The following is a 26,906-nucleotide window of genomic DNA, read 5'->3' on the forward strand; positions in this document are numbered from 1 at the left end:
TAGTTTCTCATATCAGAGCCTTCGATAATTCTATATTGATCGAAATATGAGAGCTCGACGCCATTTTGGTTCTGGTCTGGGCTAAGTTAAAAAGTGTTTTCCAAAAATGTTGAACGTATCAGTACATTTCTCAGATGATCACGAATGTCATGTGTCAAAGTTTCGGACAGTTTGGTCCAATACTCTTGAAAAAAAGTATTGTATTCGAATCGACTGATTTGAAGGGGGTCTCACTTCATCTTAAGAGCAGCGTCGTTTAGGCTCACATTCAACGAGAAACAGTCGTAGAAAATTAAGTTGGCGTACAGTCGTCGCGCTGTCGTCGTGTTCGTGATTTAATTGCAAATTGCGAGGTCCCAGACTTACGCCCTGAAGACAACAACCATCGCTCACGTTGACGACGCGACGGAACATCCGCTGTAGTTTTCAGAATACAAAAAAAGAATGAAATTATTTCTCATCTAAACGCATTAAACAAATGAGGATTTTCTGTTCACCCCAATGAGATATTTATAGAACTGAAAATTATTTATGACACTTATAAAACAAAATCCGATATTTTTAACCTTCCATCGTGAGGAAACCTCTTACGCTTCTCAATAAATCCTGCCGTAAGCACATGTAAGCGGTTGCTATTAGCGAAAGAAAATCAGAACGTTCCGCCTGCGAACAATCTAACTAACCGCAACTTTAATTAATACTTCGCTTGGGTCGCATAAGGTCAAATGAAAAACGTTGTAGGAGAGAAATTGATTGTATTATTATAAGGAGTTATATTACAGCTTGAGACTGACATAACGTACGATAATTATTACAATATTTAAAAACTTTGCACATTTTAAGATAATTTATCTATGTTCTCTTTTCTTCTCTATGCATTTCCCTATCGCACATAATATATATATACTATATATATAAAAAAAGAAAAAAAAATACATTCATTCTTTGAGCGCACATTATTCGTGGACGGGCAATAGCACCGAACCCTAAGACAATTAAAAAATAAAAATTAAACGGCTTTTCAATCGTTTGGCATTTTTTTAAACGCCCACTAGTAATCAATGAAAATAACTATGAATTACACAAGAGGTTGTAAAACCACGATAGGGATTGGTGTCCTGTCTGTACAGTGGGATGCCCGCCCGATAATTGAAAGCATTAGAAATTTGTGACACGTGCCCTCTCGCAGTTTTACTCGCTCTGCCCTGCCGTCTCTAGGATTGGGTCAGAGCTATTGCATTTTCGACTAAAACTTGTCGTTTCCGCTAGGGTGCAGCACGAGCGCGCAAGCACGCGAGAACCTCGTATATTAGCTTTATGATGGGCATATGCGCGCGTGCCCACGACGTGCAACCAACCTTAGAATCGACGTTTAAGCGTTTTTCCTTTTCTTGTACTAGAATCTAATCGTTATACTTAGAGAATTCAATCGGAGGCTATGTACAGTCTTGTTGCCTAGTGTCCGTTAAATCGGCAAGTTGTTCCTATCGTCGCTTGCAAACGAGAACGCGTCGTCTGACTCGACAAAATCAACTCGCATTCACCGGAGAGACTTCCATCGTTCTCTGATACGATCGAATAATCAAAAACTCATCCGTTTAAAATTTACATTAACAATTAGTCCATTCCATTTTGCTATTTCGCTCTGCCAGCTCGGCTCAGTCTGTGCTAGAACTTGATCTTTATACTCGAAGAACTCAGTTGGAGGCTACGTAGTCTTGTTGTCTAGGGTCTATTAACAATTCATCGACCGGAAGCCTATTAATCGATTCCGCGATACCCGTGATCGCCGGTCGGTAAAATGTTCAATTGACAAGTTATTCCTATCGTCGGCTTGGAAACTGGAATGCGTTATCTGACTGGACAATATCGACTCGCATCCACTGGAGAAACGTGGGCTCTATCATTCTCCAATACCATCGAACTGTCAGAAACTCATTCGCCTAAGATTTGCTTTAACAATTAGTTCATTCGATCTTGATATTTCGCCCTGCCTAATCGGTTCAACCTGTACTAGAACCTGATCTGTATATTAGGGGGACCGGAAAGTAATATCGTTTTTGCGCATTGAATTTAATGTAGAAAACGACATTACTTTCCGGCCCCCCTAATACTTATAGAACTAAATTGGACGCTATGTAGTATCGTTGTCTACTCTGTTACATAGGATAGTTATTTCTACCATCGGTTTGCAAACGGGAACACGTGTTCAATCATTTTCCGACACGATCTAATTTTCAAAAACTCATCCGCTTAAGATTAGCTGCAGCGGTTAGCTCATTTCCTCTTGATTTCTCGCCTTGCCAGCTTAGTTCAGCTTGTACTGGAACCGGATCAATATATTTAAAGAATCGGAATCTACGTGCAGTCTTATTGCCTAGCGTCTTTTACATCGGCAAGATATTCCTATCGTCAGTTTGCAAACGGGGAAGCGTCGTTTGACCGAACGAAATCAACTCGCATCCATTGGAGAAACATGGACTCGATCGTTCCCTAATACGATCGAACATTCAAAAACCCAGCCGCTTAAGATTAGCTTTAACGGTTAGCCCGCTTAATCTTGATTTTTCGCCCTGCCAGCTCTTGCTCTTGCTGCGAAACTGTTTCAAATCCGCCTCATGATTTGGATCCCTCATAGGCCTGTAACCCTGGGGCGAGCAAAGATGCCTCTGCTCCGTGTAAAACTGTCGGTAACCTCCATGAAGAAGGTATACCTCTGGGTAGTGTAACGCGGGATAGTGTTCCTTGTTCCGTTGTCGGTCAATATTTCGGAGAAACCGTGAGAGATTAGGTCCTCGTTTCCAGGAGAACTCGCAGTGGAACACAAGGATGTTGCGTTTCCTCGTATCCGGATGTATCTCGGGCGTGTTAGTGAGTGGATCCAAGAGCGTTTGCTCGATAAGGTCTTTATTGTAGAGATTCACCGCACCTGCGATGTGACCCCCTTCGAACTCGTACGGATACCGACAGTCGACGATGGTGAAGGAGTCGATGGTATCTTTAAAGTCTCCATGAATCAGGGCCGCTAACGTATCCGTTGAAATGGATTTCAGGTCTTCGTGGTTTCCATCGGCCAACGGTAAGATACAGGTTTTACTGAAATCGCCCGTCAGGTCGGCGTCGGTGGTACTTCTGTGAATGGCCGATTTGATATGTGCGTGTGCCTCGGTCTCGGAAAAGCTTCTCTGTAAGACAGGCTTGTCGGTTATCAAGTCCGGGGAATCCAAGGGGATGTCTTGGAAGCTGCAGGCTTTCTTTGATCGCTTGACTAGCATCGGGCTTATGTTGGTCGGCGGTTCTGGCCTCTTAAAGGATTTCACTTGCGGTGAACCCAGTGGACTGTATCTCCGGTTATCCTCGAAAGACAGTTTAGCAGCCGAGGAAGTAGCATTTGGCGAACGGAAGAGGCAGGATCGGACTTTCGCGATAGAAGTACTCTTTTCGGGTCTTTCGTTGTGCAACGACAAGGACCGTCTGAAGGCAGCCTTGGTTTTGGGAAATTCAGGCGTGGTCGAGCCGTCGCAGTCCATCGGCTTCTCCGTTGAAACGATGTGGCCGGACAATAAATTTGAAATCCCATTGGGTAGCTGCGCGTTCTCGTCCAAGGTATCCATGTCTATCAGCTCGTTGAAGCCATCGTCCATACTCTCGTATCCCGAGGATAAACTTCTAAACAAGGATGGTCTTGCATTCCGGTGTCGAGGGGAGTACCGTACGGGCGATTGTACGGGGCTGCGGGACTCCACGGACAATCGACGAGGTGCAAATCCCAGCGGTTCCGCGAATTGGAATCTGTCTTGACTCTTTGACCCTGCCTCTTCTCGATCAGGAAAATTTGCACCGTAGCCGCTGTCTTGACTGTTCGGGTCGTAGTCCTCCAGAGGGTGTCGTAATTTCGTCTTTCCGTGAGCGATCTGGAATATCGAATCAAAATTAGTGTCTAGTTACTGATACGTAGAGTACCGACTTGATATATTATCGGTCAGCAAAAAATCCACGGTTGTTAAAATTTAGCAATTGACCTTCACGCGTGTTGGAAGGGAAACTTTTAAGTTAAAGACAATTAATAGATATTATTAATTATGTTTAATTATTCTTTCACGAGATGTCCCTAAGACCCTGGTAGTTTTGGGCATGACTACTCTTATTTTTTTATTTCTTGTACTTTTATTTTACTTTAAGGTGAAATGAACTCCCTCTCCACATCAAATCAGCCGATTCGAATAAGACACTTTTATTTAAGGATATTCCACCAAACTGACTGAAATTCTAGCACATGACTCATGAATACCTAAGAAATATCCCGACACTCTCAATAGTTGGATTTCTATTCAAAAATATTTTTACTTAACCTAGACCAGAACCAAAATGTCGTCGATCTCTCACATTTTGATCGATATAAAACTATTGAAGGCTCCGATATGAAAATTGAAAGTGTCAGAACAATTGTACAACAATTTAGAACCCTCTAGTAATCGAGAAAGTCGCATTTGGGCGGAATAAAGGCAAAAGATGTCTTATGCGCTTTTATGCTGAAACGAAGGTAGTCACGTTCTGGAGAAAACATTTAATTGGCATTGAAATCACAGATGGCGTAGGGTGGCACTATAGTCAATTAGGACATCGAAAACCACGAATCCAGGAGACTTCTATAGTTTTACTTCGGTCTCATTATAATCATTGTACGAAAACGACATATGGAGTATGCTATTTAGTACAATAACCAATATAATTCGACACAGTTGTTATTATAAATACAAATATCTGTGACATAGGTAGTTAGAAGAATCACATACCGACGTCGATTAAATTGATCGACCAGAAATTGAAATAACACTTTTAATTAATAACAAAGTTGCGTAGAATTTATTTGAACAATGAATAAAGAATTATACTAAACAAGTTATTTATTCAACTGAAATGGCATTATTGAAATCATATATTTATCTATTGTTTATTTATTTGTCTATTCGTTATTTGTTTCTTTGTTATTTATAAAATGTTATTCTCACGTACGACATTTTTGACCGAATCAATCATCAAAAGTATTGTTTAATTTTCATTTGAAATAAATGAGTTAAAAAATTATTTTATTTTATCCTCTCATAAACCCTAAGTTCAAGTAGTAATTGCATGTTTCATTAATTAAATAAGGACTAAAGAATGACAAATAACGTGAATAATATTAGAAGTTCTGAACTTTCAGTAATTGAAGAAGCCAAGATGAATCGGCCAATATAACCTTTGAACTCTTCTTTTGGGCTTTTTAAAGATAATAAGTACAACAAAAAAACTACAGAAATTAAAAATCTTTATAAGCAAGAATAAAATCCCAAATTAAAGGACCACTGCTTATTATTTAATAAATGGAGAATAAAAAGCATATCCCTCAAATGATCTATTTAATTTATATTTTGCATCAACTACACATTAAAGTTATATCATTCAAACTCAAAACCTTCATTCCATTGTTAGTATATGCATTTATATGTAACTTTTCTTTTGAAGATAATTTATAACAATGACGTGAGATTAGTGTTTCTGTACCAGCAACTGGTTTTACTAACTCATATTGGAGATGTTCTTACACTATTTTCAAATAATGACAGAAAATACTACACAACTGGCACTTAAGTAGAAGAAACGGATCGACTACAGTTATTAAAAACATGATCAAAAGTAATGGATTATTCTGAAAATGTTAATTTAAATATAAACTCAAAGTTCTCTTAAATTCTTTAGAGATTTGTAAATTGTCGAAATATTATCGATTGTTTATTCGAATTTAAAAATGCTAAAAATTCTTAAGAAAGGAAATTGTATTACCTTCCGAGGGCTCGAATTGTTGGCTTGGGGACTGCAGATGGCGCCACCATTCTCTTTATTGGTTTTCAGCGTAACTTCGGGACTAGACAGGCGGCGTGCAGTTATTCCGAGGAGACGGCGCGTCTTCGCTTTGTTCGCAGCACTTTCGGGAGTGCTTTTAATTTTGAAAGCATTCTTGAAGAGTCTGAAAAATGACACGGCGTTAGACATTGGTTCATGACACTTAAAACGTCTGTCACGGTGCAATGTATGTGCGTAGCCGAAACTGATAAGTACATAACCTCTAACGTAACCATTTCTCTGCAACTATCACGAAAAACAAGTAACACTTTGGACAACGTTTGTCTATTTAAGGTGAAATGAAACCCCCCTCAAAACAGTCGATTCGAATACAACACTTTTTTTCTAAGAACCAAAATGGCGTCGAGCTCATATTTCGATCAATATAGAATTATCGAAGGCTCTGATATGAGAAACGAAAGGGTCAGGACAATTTTACGACAATTTAGAACACATTGGTAATTGATCAACTCGCATTTGAACGGGATAAAGGCAAAAAAAAGTGTTTTATGCGCTTTTATGCTAGAACGGTGGGAAGACGAGGTCTCGCAGTGAAAATTTAATTGACCTGGAAATCACAGATGGCGCAGGGTGTCCCTCTGCAGTCAAATAGGACCCCGGAAAGCATGAATCCAGATTTTAATTCAGGACTTTTACTTCGATTTCTTTATAATTATTGTACGAAAACGACAGGTGGAGTATGACATTTAGTACAATACCCAATATAATTCGACACAGCTGTCAACATAAAAACGAACATCGGCACCGTAGGTATTTAGAAAATCTTTATCGACGTCGATCAAGTTCCTCGACGTGTTTCACTTCATCACAATCCCGGCGATTATCCATGTACGGCTCTGGGCGTATAACGTGGGAAAAGTATAGCACGTAAGAATTTTGCAAAATTAAACACCTCACGCCTGGTAGTCTCCCGGTTGGGAAAAAATTTAACAAAGTTTGAAAGAACGAATACACTTCAGATCATTTAAACGCGTTGTTATTGTATGGAACACGTATTGTTACTATTTTGGTTTAGCGAGGGACGTCTAATACTTTGAAATTAACTTATAACGCGTTCTATTTCCACGGTATTTTCGATGCCATACTCGTGCTGCATTTTGGCGCGCAACTGTCATAGAATCGGGCCAGGGCCCCACTGCGCGCAATTGTCACACGGTGCGTGGCGCCATCTATGCACCGAGGATGAACAACCAATCAGAATTTTCCTTAATCTCATTCTTCATCTTTGACGCGCCGCGTTCTGTGTAACACTTAACGCAATTGACCACGTGCGTCACGTCCACCCCCGTTTTGATTGATTTTTCATTCAAGATTTGTTCATGTGCCTCGCTCTGTGTGACACTCAACGCGCTCAGTGGGATTCCAACTATAGAATTACGTGCTCAATGAGGAAACAGGATCGAGCGCGCTCAATTCAAATTAGCATAAGCTTAAGTTTATGATTTCCGATGACGCCCTCATCTGGCAGATCATTTATCGATAAATTTTGTGTCTCGATTCTTGGTTTTGTAATTTTGTGCATGAGAATGATACAAAATTGTAAGTTGTCACCAAGGGTTTCATTCAACAAAAATAAATTAACCAACTTTTGTACTCATTTAGATGTAAACGTAGATCAATAGGGTTATATTTGAGATATTGCTTTTTCCAATTTTTTTCATTCCTTAGAAATTACATCATTTGTACAACTAGTTGGGCAGTATCTTCTAAGAAATTACTACCCATAGTATTAATCAAGAATGTACACGTCGAACTTTCTAATGTGTACATGTACCGAAAAGTATAGCTAAATATTCAGATTTAAGATTTTAATCTACCACGATAATACACTTTATCATTATCGGATTACTGCACTAAAAAGACAAATGGCAGATGAAACATAAATGATAATTTAGCAAAAAGGCTCTCGTCTACCCTGTTAATGCGTCTTAGTTCGTTATAGCTTTCAATTTGTTCCGGTACAAAGAATTTAATATTTTATTCCCGTAACCAAAACATTAATTTAAATAGCTCACTACAAATTTTTACTTCTCAAAGCACTATTTCTTCATTTGACACTTGCCGTTTTAGTTAATAAAATAAAACGTAATCAGAGATATCAAAGAAATATTTATAAATCCGTTCGAAGTATGTTTTATGCCTTTAAATTACTTTTAAGCTTGCAGATATCTTTCCTAGTATTCTAAAATTTTACATCATTCGTACATTGCCTGTGATGTAGAAAAAGATAATACTAAACATATATGATTAGTCTATGAAATATTAGGGATAACCATAAGTAATCAATTATTTTGAAAGAGGTGTTCTCGACGTCAAAAAAATTGATTTCTTACGAGTACCCCTAATATATTAAATATCAATCATACGATGCTCTTCTGTTTTAACAATGTTACTTGACATACAAAGTGTCGCAAAGAAATCCACCTAATAACTCAAATAATACCATGACTTAAAAATGTGGCAATTTTTTCATAATACTGCCATTCTTGTATCACAACATGCCTGCAATTTGAGATTTAATCGTGTAAATAAAACACTGGTCTATTTAAGCAATCACCCTATCCTATTAATATTCTGAAAAGAAAAGGCAATTCTGCCTAAAACATTTCGATACAATTTCAATTTAGAATGATATTTTGTTACACGTTACTCTTAGTCGAAAATTTCCTTTCGGTATTTAATCAAGAATTTCACTATATTTTGACACGTAAAACTGCTAAACCTAATGAAATAATCAATAACTAATCATGTATATGGTATCTACTCTTTCTTATTTTATAGTACACTTCCTTTTTAATATTGATATCTCTGAATAAGTTTTCAAACACTGTTTCAACTTAATAACTCTTTTCTTTATAAAAGGTTAACATCCGTTCCTAAAGCTTATCCCACAAAAACTGATGTTAATGTTTTCCAGATTGTTCCACTTCTACTCAGTGTTGTAAAAAGTATCTCACCGACATGAGGACAACCTAAGTAATTATCACTGTTTTTTTCCTCACTTTCGTTAATTCGTTAAAATCCTCTGTTTGATATGGCTCCACTATTGAATCGACTTTTACTTTAAAACAATGAACAATTGAACTGGTTTCGTCAAATCGATATAACTGCAAAGACGTTATGACTAGAAAAAAGTTAGAACACTTTTTCGAAGATTTCCGATATTAATACTAACGCATCAAATCTTACAAATCGCTTTGCCTGGATGTAATTGAATTTTGAAATGCTCCATAAGCATTTTTTACGTGCTTATTCTCAATAGGCTATAAACAGTAAGGATTCAAAAACCCTCCAATTTGGAGAAAATCTTACATTAGGGCCATTTAACGTCTACTTTGCGACACATTTGTTTATGCATTAAAGGAAACCGAGTTAAGACAAGTCCATCAGAGTTTTTGGGTTAAACTTCATTAGGAAACCTATCGGAATAAAATTGCTTATCGAACATCTTAATTGTTGCCGCATATAGCGTTACGTTTGGTATTCAGCTGATGCGACACAGTCATTAACTTTAGTCAGACGACGACCTTTCAACGAAAGCCTTATTAGTTTCGGGACACTGCACTTAACCACACAGATACATAACACGGCGCCAGAAATATGTGAATATCTTCCGATACATCGATAACGCTTGTCGATATACCTAGTGCATTGACACACGTCACAAGAGTCCGTTACAGCTTCCCACAGCATCGTTCACTAGGCGAAACAGGCGAAGGAGGCGAAAGAGGGGCAGAAACGATTATGCGATACTTGTGATAACGAAACGTAACTGCCTGCCGTTCCCTTGTATATCCTCGACAACGGCGTCAAGGCAGCACTCCGAATGCTGACCCGCGCGCTGCGTTCCTCCTTCTTATACCACGAGAGGCGCGGTGGTGGGGGAAAGGGTCGACCAATCAGAGGCAGCGAACGGTCCCGCCTAAAACCTGAGGGTACTTCCGTGGCCGCGCATGGAAGAGGCAATCTCGCTAGGCAACCGCGAGCCACCCAAGAAGACTGACGTTTATCAACAGATTAGGTGCTTATTCAGAAAATTAACCTTATTTCAAATTGTATTTGGAATTTTATATGTAATGTACAGGATCTCCTAGAATTCATAGTAATTCCCGAGACTGGCAGAAATTAATGACATTTTAAGTCAAAAACAAGGATGATCAGCATTAATTTCATTTGAAATCGAATTACGTACTTAACGATACTCTCTTAGGTCGTTTTGTGCCGAAGCGAAATTTTGGGTTGAGGTGTTTTTTCTTAACATTTTGATTATCATTAAAAATTCTTTATATTTAACTTTAAAAGCTATTTTAACTTTAAAAGGATAATGCAGGAAAGGTTCTGAAAAGAAGCCCTGAGCGTTTCAAATGTTTTTACAGCCTATAATCAAGTAAAAGGGGTTTTGGACAAAATGAACTCAGTGGTCACCGAAAGCAATAAACATATTTCATGATCACGGAAGGTTAATTGCAGATTGCGCTTGAATTACGTAATTGAAAGAAATCCGATTGCCTGATTCGTTATTAGTGTGTATTCGATTTGATGCAGATACACAATTATATGTTTAAATAGTAACTGATAAGAATTTGATGATAATTTACATACCGAATGTGTAATTGGTTAGAATATAATTTTCAATTACTTTATCATTAGAGTCTGGGCTGAGTTAAACAATTTTGTTAAAAAATCCAAATTTTGAATGTGTCAGGACAATTCTTAGATGATCAGGAGTGATGTGTCAAAGTTTCGGACAGTTTGGTCTAATACCCTTAAAAAAAAGTGTTGTATTCGAATCGACTGATTTGAAGGGTGTTTCACTTCACCTTAAGGTGTTATGAAAGGATCACTTCATATATGAATACAAGTTTTCTCCAAACTGAGTGCACCGAATAATCGGAAACTTTAATACGTGATCGTGGAGGCCCTAACGAAGCTCTTGAAACTCAGGGAATTTAATTTTTCGAAAAAAAAAAAGAATGTTTGTTTCTTTTGGCCCTTGTTCGGAACGAACGCATTTCTTCTTTTCGAGATATTAAATTTCCCTAGTTTTAACCCCTCCGTAATTACGTGCTAAAGTTTCCAATGACTCGGTGCATCCAGTTTGGAGAAAATTTTCTATTAATATTTTCACGTTTTAACGTGTATAGAATGACCCTTTCATATCACATAGTGAAGTTTCGATTTATTAGGCGCACCCAGTTCGCGGGAAAAGTTTTATAAGTACTTTCGCGCTTACGTATATTCCCAACGGACGTGACGTCATCGGTTTATCGAAGGAAGTCGCCATATTGAACGACAACCTTTCGCCGAAGGACTGGGGCGTTTGTCACGCGTGTCACGCGTCCTGGCTTCGTTGTGTCATTTGCGAGCGCGGGTGCATTATGCATTCTCAAGTGCATCTAGATGCTCGCGAGTTATGCGGCGATAAGAACGACCGCCATTATTCCGGGTTCAAAGCGGCGTTCTCGGGAAGCAACTAGCACCTCGAGGAAACGAAATGTCGGCTTTAAGAGCCGCCGATCTTGCAACCGTTCGAACCGTTGTACCGTGTATACGTCTCGAAGCAACACGTGTCCTGTGATTTAAAGTTTCTCCACTTAGGCGGCGCTGCGGTCGTTCGAGCAATTACGGTCGCGACATGAGCTCTGCGTTCAAATTGCTGGATGAATCCGATCGAAAGGACGCATCGCGGACGGCTTATAATTATAGATATTAGTGGGTTATATTACTCGGGTAATATATGATATTACAAGCACTGGGTGCAATTCAACTAGTTCTTTACGTGTACATTACGTGTGATACGTCCATAGTTTTCTACGCGAGGGTGAAGTATATTATATCCGAATTGAAATGGGCAAGTGACATACGTAACATCATTAATAATCAATAAGAATCCATCTATTTGGTTCAATGAGAGATTCTCATTGACTATTAACGAGATTGCATATTACGCGTTCCACAACTCTGTGCACATTTGAAGCCAGCAGTGGAAATCTGAAGTGTATGTTTTATGGCCAATATTAGAAATACATTTAATATAACGCCAGGGTAACGTGACAAATTGTTACACATATGACAATAATAATCATACAATTTTAATTAAATAGTCAAGCATTAAGAAAGTTGTCGGAAAATGAAGAATGTCCTAATGCTTGACTATTTAATTCAAATTGTACGATTATTATTGTCATATGTGTAACAATTTTATATATATAAAGCAAGTGTTTGGTATATATATAACTACCAAACACTCTAAGACTAACAGTAACAGTCTAAAAACATGAAACTACTATACGGGATATGTGGTTCAATGGAAAGCTTCCACTGTGTCGGTAAGCTTTTCCAAGTTTAAAGGAAAAATCGATAACGTTTGTTATAGTTGCCCTGTCTTACATTTGAGTTCGATCTCCCCTAGGCCACTCAGAAATGCGCCATCGTTCATGTGCTGGTTGTTCGAAAATTCTCACCCAGATAGATAAAAGTGAGATTTCTGGGAAAAAAGTAAAAATATGTTGTCTTAGTTCATTTATATCGAAGGGCACCGTTTTCATAAGTTTATAAAATTACACGAATCAAAGACATCTATTATAGCTTGTCGTGAATCTGGATTTCATTCACATGCACACAGCAGTAAGATGATATCAAAGATGCCGATGAGTTTAATCGACGTCGATAAATAAAATTCATCTTTATCTTTTTCGGCGATAACGCCATTTTGGATAGTCGAATGGTAACATAAGCTTGCACGTCATTTTACCGACATTTACATTTATGTTGACGTTTCTTACACTCTGCGTTAATAATTATACGTAATGAAGTGTTCCGTATGTCATTTCAGCAGCATGATTGTAAAGAGATCGAAGTTAAACTCAAGAAATTCTTTGGATTTATGAATTTTTATACACTAATCGATCAATGGCGCCATCTGTCACATTAAGCGGTGACTAAATTTCTGCTCTAAGAGCAGTTACGGAGCATGTGTTGCTCACGAGACATCCGAGAATTTCACTACACACATTTATAATACTTTTCTCGATATTTCCCACAGGAATCTTTAATATTTGATAACTGTCGCATTCAACATTGTCACGCCTACGTCCTGAAAATGTTCGTTTTCGATTCTAAACTTTTGAAATGCGTAAAATATAAAGATACGTGTTGACGAAACCGTCTTGGTATTAGATTGGGATAAACAATTATTTTTTTTTAATTGAAATTTTGTGAGTTTCGGGACCTTCGTAAGATCTACATAATCACGTACTACACTCACAATCAGAGAAATACCTAGTTATTGTTACTCAATAAATTGGGTAAAATGCGATTTCACCATAAAACTTATTCCAATTTTCATAGGTTAAATATCGTTTGGAATACCTAAAAATATTGTTTTAATAAAAAAGTAGAGTAACAATGTAGACTCTGCAATGCCAACTCAATAGTTGCAATCAACTTTACTGTAATTTTACAGCAAAAGAACAGTTGTTGCAGGTAGGGGCACCTAAAAATATGTTTCAGTTTATTCAAGTTTCAATAAAATGTACGTAATAATTATCATAATATTATTAAAAATACAACAAATAATGTGTAGTATTGTAAATAAATAACAATGTTGAAATAAATATATTGTGAAGTGAGTATGTCCGGATACAACGGCATGTTCGTGTAAACATTACAATGAATTTGATTTGGAAACACTAAAAAATATAGTTTAGATATTTGACGATCTGGGTTTTTGTAACATTATAGTACAATAGCGATAACCAATGTAACAGGTATAGGGAGTCTCAAGGCAACGGGGTAGATGCGAGGGTGTACGTGCCGAGCACTCTGCCGTGATTAAAAATAATGACATTTTTCCACAAATCTGAAACTTTCGATATATTTGACGTTTTATCTCGTAAAAACAAAAAATGCCACCACACTTCCTACCGACAACGATATCGGTTTTTTACTGGTAGGAGTAAATGAGGAAAGACGTCGCGGCAGCCAAATGTCACAAAGATGGGTCAATATCGTGCTCCAAATTACATCGATATGACGTGGATTCGTCATTCTATGTTTCATTTGATCTCAAACCATTCATCTGTTCACGCATTGGTCGATTCTCGATTAAGGGTCCGTTTATTTCGATCCGTCTCCGATCCGGCTCCGGTTTGTACAGAGTCAACCTTTACATGCATACATCGGTCTTTTACATTGGCAGGGCCATATTCCTACAGAGGGCATTCGCGTTCATCCCCGTACAAAACCGGGCCAGATCGATGACGGATCGGACGCGTATAAATGAACCTTAATGGCGATGATAAAAAAAAAAAAGATTCCGGCCAACAAACCTCTTTACGTTGTAATTTGCGGTAGAGAACTGCTACGTATGGTTTCGTGCTATTGCAAATCATATTTATTCCTTATAGTTACCGTAATAGTTGCATCGAACGTTGAATCCGGATTTGAAAAAGACTCGGTTTCACGGCCCAATTCAAAAGGAGTGGCCAACGGGCCATCAAGGTGATTGCATACCTAATAAATTGGGCATATGTCAGGGAGTAAAAGTACGAAGGTGTGCGATACAGCAGCTGTAAGGGGGTCTGCGACCCTAACTCCCCGTGCCCAGGGTGTAAAGCAGCTGAGCTACCCCACGGTACGCAATGCCGTCCTCCGCGACGACCTACGGAGACTCGTGACGTGTCGCCAAGTCGTGCCGTTCCGAGAATTACGTTCGTAAGCCCCTGCCGGGGGTCGATCCGTGCACCTTGTCTACCGGCGAACTGGCGAACCGGCGCACCCCGGCGCACCCCGGCTAAACCTCCGCTTTTCCCACATTTCTCTACAAGAAGTCGCCACTTCCATCGCTGGACCCCGCCAAAGGTCGCCCAATGATAAGGTGGTAATAGAGGCCATTTAAAATAGCGAACATGGCAAAAATTACCTTCTAGCTGTCCACGATAATGGTCGCCCAAGCAATTTTAACTCAATGGTCAGACGTCGGAAAGAATCTTTGCCAACTTAAAGATCTTCCAATGCGCGACGTGCAACTTTCAAACAAATGTTATTGCAAAAGTTCCTTTAAAATCGTCCACTTTACGATAAATCGCCTAATCTAGGTACTCTGGCGAAATAACCGAAGTCAGCTTGAAGGTTAAGTCGTTGTATCCTAATATTGTATTATATTTTATCAGTTTTAGCTTGAATTTTAAATTATAAGGTTCAGGAGGAAACATTAACGTGAGGTGAAACTCGTCGAATAATGAAAACTAACTTCACTTTTTTAATATACAAAATCCTATTTTAATTATTATTTAAAAATTAATTTGTTTATCTTTACTATTACTAAATTGAATGTTATTTGCATTCAATTGAAGAAAATGTATAACTATGTAACGCAAGTATGGTTTACCCGTCTTTTCGCGACTGTCGTCTATATCCAAAGGTGGCTTCTCCGCGACGGTAAACATAAACAAACGGCGGGGGGTAGTTCAGTAAAGAAAAGCTTAGAACATATCCAGAGTGTCCGGTAATTAGAAGTTCCTTTTTCAATTTTTGCAATGTTCCGAGCAAAAATATGGAAAAGGAATTTCTATTTCAACATTTCACCCTCTTTCACCCCTTGAGAGGTTTATTATCTATGATGGGACACCCTGTATATCTAGACATTGCATTGGACCTTTCACTTCCAAATTATCAGGAAGCAGAATGGCTTTAACTGTATGGGTAAACGGTATGGTTCACGTTTTAGGGGAAATCGAGACAAGTTGTCCCACGGGGTAAATTAACCAATGTTTAATACATTTTTTGTTTTTTTCGTAATATCATTCTTAATTATATCATACATTCCTAATTGTGTCCCACACTTTTGTTGGTACTTAACACATTTGTTGCAGCTTCGTTTATTTATCAAAAATTAAAACATAAAAACTATGGTGGGAAGTAAATTTGTTTAGTCCTCACTGTTTTCTTTTTTAATACATACTTTAATACAATAATTTAAAATATCATTCCAATGTCGGATATACATAAGGAATATTTTCCAACTTCTTTTCTATATTCTATGAATATTTTATGCTGTCTGGGTATGTTCGAAAATTTTCAATGTCTTCCCCACAATTAAGCATTACTGACAAAGTTGATCAATTTGTCTCGGTCTCCCCTCCATTCGTACACCACTTTCATTGCAAAGCGAAGCGTACACATACATGGTCTAAGGTCTGATTTTTACATGTGCACAATGAACCCTAGTTCGTGCAGTCGGTTCACATGGTGCATTCGAGTTTACTCCTTCTACGGAAAAGCGAGGTCTAGATAGATATGGTCTAAGCAGAGATAAAGCTGAGAACGTCCTAGGAGTCCTAGACTAGGACGAAGAAATGCCCATAATTGTACACTGGGAGACATCAATGCCCTCCCACCCTGCACAGGCGATGCCGTATCTGCAGGGGAGGCATTCACGTCCGCCATTGTACTCCGTAACTGCACAAAAAGACGCGTAACCAATGCTTTGTTGTTACACAAGGCCCTCTGTGTACTGTTTAATTAAAAACTGGTTAGTCTGATCGGTTCCGGTAGAAATAGGTGCATGCAGGAAAACAAATTAATTTTTAGAACAAAATAATGTGATCGATTCTATTTGGTTAATTCCAAAAAACGTTCCGGTTAAGTGAACCGAATTTTAGTTCATTTAATATAATAGATCCTTTTGCTTCATTCAACTAACGTGCTTCGGTTAAATAGTTTTGTTAATGTTAGAAAGTACTTCAGGTAATAAACGAACTATTTCGTTTAAATTTACCAAATTTCGTTAATATTAGGTGTGATCCATTCCAATATTTTCTAACCACAATTTATTAGTCAAAGAATTTTGTCGTGTCAACAAAACGAAATACTTAGCTGTTCTTATAACCATATTATATGGTTGAATCAACAAAAATGTTATTGATGCCATCAATTATTTGGCTGCACATATATACAATTTGTCGGTAGTTTCAGGTTAAAATGAATATTGAATTAAAAAGTGGAAGTTTCGACTTCGAATTTTATAATCGCTTGCCCCTTTTAACCCTTTACGGTTAAAGTTTTTGAATTCGCCTCGTAAATATTATGTCAGCATCGACATGAAATCGCAATTGGTAAAGGTTATAGATTCGATTTGGGACATCCTGTATACATTACATGATTATAATTAATTTCATTTTGTGTGTGATTCTACACACAAAGTGATAGAAACGAAATGAAATGTCCACTACAGCTAATCCATGGCCTGGATGGCATAACATATAGGTACTGTTACGTCTGGATGGGAGGAAATAAGTGGGGGTTTGGAGATGACATATTTATTTATTTTTTGAAATACCTTAACATGCCATAATTTGGTTTGGAATTATTGGGATCCTTTGATATATATTCCTGGGCGCTGCAGTAGTTCTTAGTGATGTAGAGTATGTTGGGAATGAGTTGTTGCTAGTTGAGACAACTCCTCTGCATCAATGATGATGAACTGACGGATTTCCCGATTTTATCAGAAAAGGATATTTATTTAATAGCTCTAAAATCCTGACGGGGCATCTCCGTGCTTCGTCGAAGCTCTGAGTGTAGTAGAGATTCCATTATTTGAATAGGCTAAGCTCGATAATTACTGGATAGATTTTTATGCGGTTTTCATTATTCTATGGAGCATCTCTGGAGGCAGACTTAGGCCTAGGAAATATTAATCTATATCTTTATATTTATCCTATTTTATACTATAATACCATAAAGAGAGAAAGTTTGCGTGTTCGAGGTAATCTCAAAAACGACTAGGTCAATTTTGAAAGGATTTTTATAGATATCTTCGTTTCTATCTTGCGAAGGGCATAGGTTTGATTTTATTGTTCTATTGCACCGAGCAGCTTATTAACGAATAAAAATGTTAACTAATTTCGTAGTCTTCGCAGTCGTAGGGCGAAACTGCTCATCGAATAGCGGGGTAAGATAAGAAGAATAACGTATTGTTTAATACCCATGCAATCGAAAGCCCTCAAAAAAACTTTCGTGCGAAAGAATCTTGCCGATACAAGCTTGCCTTTATATTCTAAATTATGTTTCTAAATTCAAAATGCGTTGAAATCACGTTACAAAGCCAAGTACATACGTTCTAGATGTCCGTTTCTCATGCGATCTGGCATTACCATGCTGCTCTAATTTCTTCATTAAAGAAACGTTAATTGATTCCTTTTCCCGTACTACTTGGCGCATCCGCGTTTTATTCAAATAAAATTTCCTATTATAAGTATAATATTCGACTCTGGACAGAGTCTTCATTAAAAGTATAGCATTCTCGTATCCTCTAAATTGTACATTATAATTTAACTCCAAATCGCTGCAAATGAAAAAACAGAAGCACATTAATTGTAAAGTGGAAGTGCAACTGAGAAGGTTGAAAAGGTTTGTCAGGATATTGTGAGCGTATCAATTTTACCGTACGCAATCAATTTTCAAAACATCAGGTTGCTGACTTCGGTATCGTGAAATTTTGAGCACGGATCCGGCAAGTAGTACTCGATAAGAAATCACATAACGTTTCATTAATGCATCATAAATGTAAATGAGCAACAGTAAAATGAAAAAGAAATGGCGACGGGGTAAAAATCTGTGAATGAAGAAATTAAAACAACAGCCCACACGGAACAAAATCATTAATACACAGTACATGGAATGTTTCAATATATCAGAACTTAAAAATATATGTATAATATTTTTTTCACGGAATGTCTCAAGTATTCTCTTGGATTTTACATGTACAGTGGCGGACATGAATGCATTTCCTGTAGATATGGCATCGCCAATGCATGATGGAAAGCCATTCATGTCCACCAGTGTACAATGTATGTATTAGGGTATCCATATTTTCACCATTTTTCTTGGCCATTCTTACGAATCTTCTTCTGTTTTCTTCACTCTTTTCTGACAATGCGATCGCACGAAAATAGTTTGCTCGTGACCTTTTAAATGGCACTCCCTTTTTGGCAGTCTTGACACAACCACGCGTGACACTTTATGATGACAGTTTTACCTGTCCGGCTAAACAAATATATTATATAAATATAAAATATATTATTACTTTATTTTGAATACACATACGTGCACCAATACTTTAAATTTATATTCCCTGGGTAAGTACTTTATTTTTTGTATAAGTAGGTGCTTATGTTTCAACGTTACAATATTTTATCTGACCAAATGTTGACCCTAACTTAAAAATAGAATACTGAAACATGAATCTTTTGTATTTTTATTTGCGTGCCAAAAAATATCATTCAGATATGTATAAGACATGCTACTTCTTACGTGTAAGAAGTATCAATTCCACGTTCATACAATATTTCGTTAAATATATTTCGAATATATAAAACTGACCAAAAGTACATTTATCCTATGTTCAGAAAATGTACATAGCACATAAATCCATATTCTATTAACCCTTTGCACTCGGCGCTATCCCATCTAGACTTAAAATGTCCCCTCTGAGGGGACAACAGAGTGCAAAGGGTTAATATTGAAATATTGTCAAAGAATATTCTATGAACCTCTGTGCCATGTATTTCTGCTGTCTGGGAATGATCGTTCTCAATGGATTAGTAATGGAGGTATAAATTATCGGTAGGGTTAGTATTAATGCAGTAAGTCGATGAAAATACGTTTCTTGGCTCCTATGCGAGCTGGGAGGACGGGGGAAGCTAGTTTTCATATAAATAATGAAAACGTGTAAAGCCACGGGACGGAAGTGAAACTTCTCTAGTAGTCGTTGCTTCTTCAATAACTTGTAATTGTCATTGTCATTTAGGAGCAGGAACGATTAGAGAAGTTTCACTCCAGTCGAGTGACTTTCTACATTTTTTCTTTTATAACAACGTAAGATTAATACAAGTGCATGCTGCTATGGCAAGTTCCATGACGCGGTTCGACAACTGATCGAAAACTGGAAATGACACTCGCGTCGTACTTACAATTAGAAGGAAGGTATCCCAGGTGGATCTCTCCAATTTCATTTCTTTTATAATACGTTATAGTAGACTAAAAACTAAGCGACACGTATTTTTTTTAATCTGCCATTAAACACTGTAAGGGGGTGAAACCACCATCCAAAGTAAGGCATGCGAGGGGTGGTTCACCCCTTAATTTTTTTTTTATTGAGAAAATTATATTTTTCATTTCTCGTTATGGGAAAGCTTTTCCAGGTGGATTGGTTAAAAAATATTATGTTCTCGTGGGTGAAACTTCCAAATCGCCCCTTGACATGCCTTACTTTGGATGGTGGTTTCACTCCCTTAAAGTGTTTAATAGCAGATAAAAAAAATACGTGTCGCTTAGTTTCTGGTCTACTACAAAATATTATAAAAGAAATGAAATCGGAGAGATCGACCTGGGATACTTTCCTTGTTAGTCTTGCCAGACGTCGCGTGGGTGTTTGTGTGCGGGCGCGCGTGCATCGTCGTTCATACATATACAGTTCACATGTTTAGAGTTTGGCGCGTATACACCGCGCGCAACCCCTTTGATCCGACAGCGAAAAAAAAGCCTGGCTATGGGTCGTGACGCACCGCAAAGTTCTTCCCGAACTTGATTGCATGCAATTAGGTTGTCATTAGGTTGCGGGACGGCGTAGAGATTGCAAGTGTGTACCGACTTCGGGCAACCTCATCGTGCAACTTTGTACAACGCGGTTGCATGCTTGGCGCGCCTTAATGTGCTAACGATGAATCGATAATCCACGTACAGGTATAGGGCACAGAGGAAACGGTATTAACCCTTAACGCTCCAAGTGTGCCTCTCAAGCACCACCGATTAAGTCGATGTACGATGAGAATAAGTTGGAATTCCCGGTCGATATTTTCACAATTAAAAGTCGGAGCGTTAAGGGTTAAACATTACCACACGAGTTCTGAAATAGGCGCCAGTCCCCAAAAAGGATACGATAAACAATTACTATTTGTAAAATTATACCTTCATCCGCAGCTGTACGTCATATCCCTTTTAGGGATTTAACAACTACTTTTTCTCAGTATGATAGACCTGAATACTTTTCCTCCCCAATTGAGGAAAGATAAATGTATTTCGCTAAGTTTGTGTGCACCGAATGGTGTGCCTTTAAAGGATTAAACGAGAAAGGGTCAAAAGACTATTTTCGGAGATCAACTTTGGAGATGGTTTTTTCTTCTTATACTCACGCATTAGCACGCATGAAAAACTTATTTTTATGTATTATAACATATGACATAACCAATATAATCGGTGACGTACAACGGGTAATTTCCTTGCTAGAGGAAGATTTGGTTGATATATTTCCCAATGGTTGGTCGGAAGAGGCCGCAGCTTTCCGTTACATAAACAGAAACGTATAAATGATTACAACTGTCCTCGGCATCCTCGAGCAATTCGCATTTCTATTAAAGAAATTTGCATATTACTGCGATTAATGCAATGAAATTCCAGACTGGACCCGAGGAAAGAAGGAATGATAGAAATGAAAACCACTGACCCTAATAACTCCGTAACCGTAAAGTCTCGAGGCGAGTGAGACACCCTTGCAACTTCCTAAACGGGATCATCATCTGTTCCTTCAGGATTCTACCCTAGGTGTGGTACACCCTGGCAGTTTTCGCTATTCTTCCCGATAGGTGCAGCCGCCGCAGATGCGCCTCGCCGTGTCGGGGCGAGTGCGGAATCCGCAATATGGCGACGAGAAGAAAAAATTGATCGAACCCCTCGGAAGGAAGGACGAACGATAAATGGGTGGATGGATAGCCGGACGCTCGGAAACTGCCAAGGAAACGAACGACCTTCGCGAAAATCACGGTGGCAAGGAGGGTACGACGAAACCTGGGGTCTGTTACCGAGATTTATTTACCTATGCCCCCCTGTCCCGAGATAATTAATAACAAATACTTACAATGAAATTATAAACATTAAAATAATAAGGGATAGGGTGACGAGGTAATCAAAGAAGATGAAATTTTTAAATTGCTCGTATATACGCGTCGCGTGAGTGTGCATACATATATGTACATAATGTATGAGGACTATTATAAGTACCTGGGCATTGTGCAGAATGCCCGATTTTAATGCGCGGCCATTCTGTAAAATACCCAATTCATCATATTGTTCGTAACGTAGGAGAGAACGGGGTAAGTTGTTTTACGGCGTTAATTGAGCCATGTTTAATGCATTTTTTAATTTTCTTCCTTAATATCATTCTTAATTTTATCATACATTCCTCATTCTGTCTCACATTTTTCTTGGGACTTAACAAATTTGTTGCAGCTTCGTTTATTTAAAAAAATTAAAACACAGAAACTATGATGAGAAGTAAATTTGTTTAGCCCTCACTTGTTTCTTTTTTAATACAGTGTATTGCTTTTTACCACTTTGAAAATGTGGCATATAAAAAGAGCGTCCGTTTAGCTTTGCATCGCTGTGTATATATTTTTAAATGAAATCGTTTTTATCATTTGTCAATATGCTTTCGATCGTTAAAATGACGTTCGGGGCAATTGACTTACGACAAGAGGGGCAATTAATGTTTCCGGTCTTTGTATCCATTTTCATTCAAAAGTGTTCGATATATCGAAACACTTAATAGGGTACCCAATCCATTTTACTGTTAACGTTTCAATTTGTTCTGCACTGTGTTCCAAAGATTCTGTCTCAAATAATATACTTCGAGTCATTATACAATTTAAAAATATTTAACTTATTCAGATTTTTAATGAAAGCACGATAGTGAGGTACTTTCATCATAGCAATATATGTTCCTAAAAAAAAAGAATTGATTTCGTCTCTTCTCTTGCTTATAGCCAATACCAATAAAATCAGGTTGGTTATCTGTAATTGTTAATAACTCGGTAAGGGAACATCCGAGGAGAAAGTTAAAGAGGAAGGTGCGACTTGTAATTTTGTCAATTTCCTCCAGTTTCAGGAATTACTGCAAGTTCTGGGACACCCTGTGAAGAGATACCGAAAACCTCTTGAAGTTTTAATGAACTTAGATTTAGTTGTTGAGATGCCTTAGATTTGTATTACGTTTATTAAGGGGAAGTGGCTTCGTGAAATTCTAATGTGAAGATGTAGGCTTGCTGGTCGGTTGGCGATGGGCAGGATCGGAGGCTCGTGCGACAATATATGGGCCATTGGACAATTCGGAGGATTCGGACAATGGATACAAGAATGACGGAACGGTCAAGTAGGAGACTCGTGGAACCGATCGCAGGCAGATTGCAGAATTCAAAATGTGAGAAATGCATCTGCGTCTTGCCATACAGGCTTGCTCAAGCTCTATTAGGTTGCCAGGGAGGTTATTGGGGTTTTTCCTGTTTAAGATTTCAGATTTATTTTTAAACAAAATTGTTTTTCCTGTATGTTATATACCGTTTTAAAACGCAAACCTCGTTCTACATTTTAATAGGAATAATTGTGTTTTATGTATTATTTTCAACTTCATTAACCCTTTGACCTATAACCACGAGTCTGACTCGTGGCAAAGTTACGCAATTGGCATATATCGTATAGGCTAAGGGGTTAAGACCATTTAATTTAAAATGGAAAAGTAGCAAATTTGCGAAATTTTCTTGTACGAGGTCAAAATGGTTCATATCGCAGCCATAGAGAGACAATATTAATAATGCATTTGCTCCAGGAACCGCTACGTTGTTAAAGATACCTGTTCGAAATGTAGAATACACCCGGAAAAACAAATATTTGCCATCTTAACACAGGACAGAATTGCTGATAAAATTTGACGCTTATTGTAGTAATAATTGCGCTAACAGTAAAAACATTTGAAATTGTTTCAAACGTAAATCTTATCATCAGAGATCTTTCTTTAGTAAAAAGGCTCGCTAAATTAACAAATGAATTTTAGCAACAGAGGAAAAATATTGCTACTGCTAGATAATACGGGCCATTTTTAGTTTGTTGCAACTAGTAAAGGACATTGCAATCATAAGTATAATTTCCGTTGCCTCAGTGAAGCAATAATTTTTAAGTTGCCCATCTAGTAAAAATATTTCTGCAAGCATATTTTGTTGGTCCATTTAGAAGTGAATACATTTGCTGAAGCGAGTAAAAATTTGTATTATGACTGAATTATTTTTCTGTGTGCACGTGGTCGACATTTTTTCAAGGTACAATATTTCAAGATTTCCTCCACAATTATGTTCGGAGTTGAAGTATGCGAGTGTACGAATTTTAAAAAGCACGCGTTCTATATTTCGAAATCTTTTATATAGTAATTTTCGATCACATCTGTGAGAATTGTTATAGGCGCACTGTGTACGAAGGTACACTGGGAGACATCAATGCCCTCCCATTCTGCACAGGCGATGCCGTATCTGCAGGGGAGGCATTCATATCCGCCACTGTACTCTGGGAGACATCAATGCCCTCCAATCCTGCACAGGCGATGCCGTATCTGCAGGGGAGGCATTCATGTCAGCCATTGTATATGGATGTACGACTTTCCTGAGACATGTATATGAAAACTTTGGTACTCTGGATAATTATATCCGATCAGGTGCAGTTGTTTATTTTCTCATAGTATCGTTTGAATTAAAATGTTAAAATACGTCTGTACAAATTGAAACGCAGTAGTCATTTAACCGGATTTTATTTCAACTGTCGGTGTGTCTGGCTTAAGTATTCATTTGTAGTTGAAAATGGTCAAAATATCGAAACATTTTTAGCATAGCAGCGATCGCACTTTATAATGCTGGTTCCAACATTTATCGGCAATTCCTCTGCAGGAAACAAATATCTATGCGTTCATCCTTAGAAATTTTAACGTTTTTGATGGAGAACTGTATATACAGGGTGTTTCCTAAACATGCGGAAAAAATTCAAGGGGTGATTCCTGAGATATTTTTATGAAGAAAAGTTCATACAAATATCTGTCGAAAAGTGCTTTCTAAGGGAGCTACTAGGATATTCCCTTTTATCTAAAATGTTTGCAGGGGGTTACTCAACAATATCGTGGCACCTTTCATGACTTGAAATCACTTGCACCCATCATTTGATTTAGAGCTTACATAAATATGCGAGATGATTGTCAACACGACGTAGCTACTGTTTAGAAGGTAAAATGGCGGAGTTTCTTGTTCTTTGGCTTCACCTCTGGACCGCAGTTAGCGATTAACCTCTGTGGATAGCAATGTATGGCCGTAAGTAAACCCTGATGCCGCACATCCACCCTCGCATACGGCACTGGGTCTTACGGTCACAATTATCAATTAAGGAGTAATGAAAGTGTCGCTATCTCAAAGATCAGCCGTTTATTAAACTTTTCCCCGAACGAGGAGTACGGAGTCGTTTGAAATTTTACCACGTGAATACGAAGGCTCCCAGGAGGGCCCAGGTATCAATAAAATTTCATTTTTTTTTCATTAAAAATTTCAACGCGTTTACAGACAAATTAAAAAATAAAGAAAATTGTATGGGTATCAGGATCTTCTTTCGGCCTCCACATTGACGTTTAAAATTTTTCATAATTCGGTATACGCCATTCGGAGAAAAATTTCATAAAGATCCTGCAGACGCCACGTTCTTATCACCTTAACCTCACACTGCGACGTAACGATGACGTTAATCACCATCACGGAGCCAGGTAAAGATTTGTTAAGGAATTCCGATTGCATCGTAACACTGTCTCATCCTGTAACTGCATTGCAGAATAAGCCGATTGTGTTTGGTTGGGGTGAAATAATCCTTCATGTGGTCTAATTGAATGGTGCGCATCAAATTGCACATCTGCTCGTAGCACTAGTCCTGGAAGGCTGGGGCCGGTCGTTCCAAATTTTCGATGCTGGGAGTTCTATTAATAGGTGAACTTCCTCACAATCTCACATATTCTGCGTCCCAAACGCATCGATACATGTACAAAATCGATATACTCTTTTTCTCGAATGTGACCATTTCTCTCATTGCTATCATTTTCATCTGCAATTTATTATGGTTTTCCTTCCTTTCCCCTGTTGTTGTTTGAATAAAGAGGAACCTAATAATATTCATATCAAGGAAAACTGATCGATCGATCTAACCACAGATATGGAATAATCAAGTGACTCGGTCGCGTTTCGTTGCCGGGCACTTGTCTCATTCTTAGTAACTGTGAGAATAATAAATTAATTAAGTACATACAAGATATGCCGAGTTACATAGTGGATATCCATATTTCTGTACAAACTGGATCGTTCCATTAAAATTTGTTCGAATCATCCTAAACGATGTTGATAGAAAGTTGTATTATATTGTAAATTATCATTTGTCATAGTCCAGTGCCAAGTATATACTCTGTCATACACATGCACATGAATTATCTTTCAACAGATTTACATAATTCTTGCTCTTTCGTAGGATGATTTGAAAACGCAACTTTACTGACGGCTCAATGGAAACCGAAAAATGCCGACCAACACAGGAGGAAAACAACCAATAATGCCGGATGACCCTGGGGCATATTCAGTACCATGCCATACATCATAGTTTTCCCTTAATGTGAGACCTTTATTCCTCTTCCTTCATTTAATGTATCTTCCGATTAGATAATCATTTTGTTATTTTTGTATTATTGTATTTAACGTTTGTTAGGGTAAGCCGAAAACTTTTCTTTTATTTTTGTTGGAAGGAATTGTACCCGGAGTCCGTTTGCCTCCCTGCTTGGGAAAGTACCGCCTTTCTTTATACAGGTAACGTTCCTTCTCTCAGCAATCTTGAACGACCCTCCTTGATGTTTTTTTTTGTTCTTGCCATGCGACTCGACGGTTATCATAATCGCATCTATCAGGCGTATTTTGGGAAATTTCGGAAGGTATTTCGGAAGGTGGTCCGAAAAACCGAGCAAGGTATCTCGTCGGCACTAACCCACAATAGGTATGGCGTCGACATGTTTTTTTAACGCATATTTCATTAAAGACCTCTTTTCCCTAAAATGTAGATGAACATATGTGTATGCATTCCCGAGGAAAACGAGTGCATACGTTATT

General features: G+C 38.0%; 1 protein-coding gene across 2 annotated transcripts in view; it reads right to left on the reverse strand.

Moving 5' to 3' along the window:
- Positions 1–738: 738 nt before the first annotated feature.
- The window catches only part of LOC105697788 (M-phase inducer phosphatase), a 131,617-nt gene continuing 105,449 nt past the window's right edge, over positions 739–26,906 (reverse strand). Inside the window, exons 1-3 of one of the 2 annotated variants that reach the window (XM_012421444.1) lie at positions 9,551–9,719; positions 5,827–6,010; positions 739–3,914 (exon numbers count right to left, since the gene is read on the reverse strand). In XM_012421444.1, the coding sequence (XP_012276867.1) occupies positions 2,511–3,914; positions 5,827–6,010; positions 9,551–9,600 (1,638 nt within the window). In that variant the 5' untranslated portion in view covers positions 9,601–9,719 and the 3' untranslated portion in view covers positions 739–2,510. Of the gene's footprint in view, positions 3,915–5,826; positions 6,011–9,550; positions 9,720–26,906 lie in introns of those variants that run through there. The other variant, XM_023432058.1, reaches the window with a different exon arrangement.

This window comes from Orussus abietinus, unplaced genomic scaffold, assembly GCF_000612105.2.
Source record: "Orussus abietinus isolate OABI.00-Male unplaced genomic scaffold, Oabi_2.0 scaffold221, whole genome shotgun sequence".
NCBI lineage: Eukaryota > Metazoa > Arthropoda > Insecta > Hymenoptera > Orussidae > Orussus > Orussus abietinus.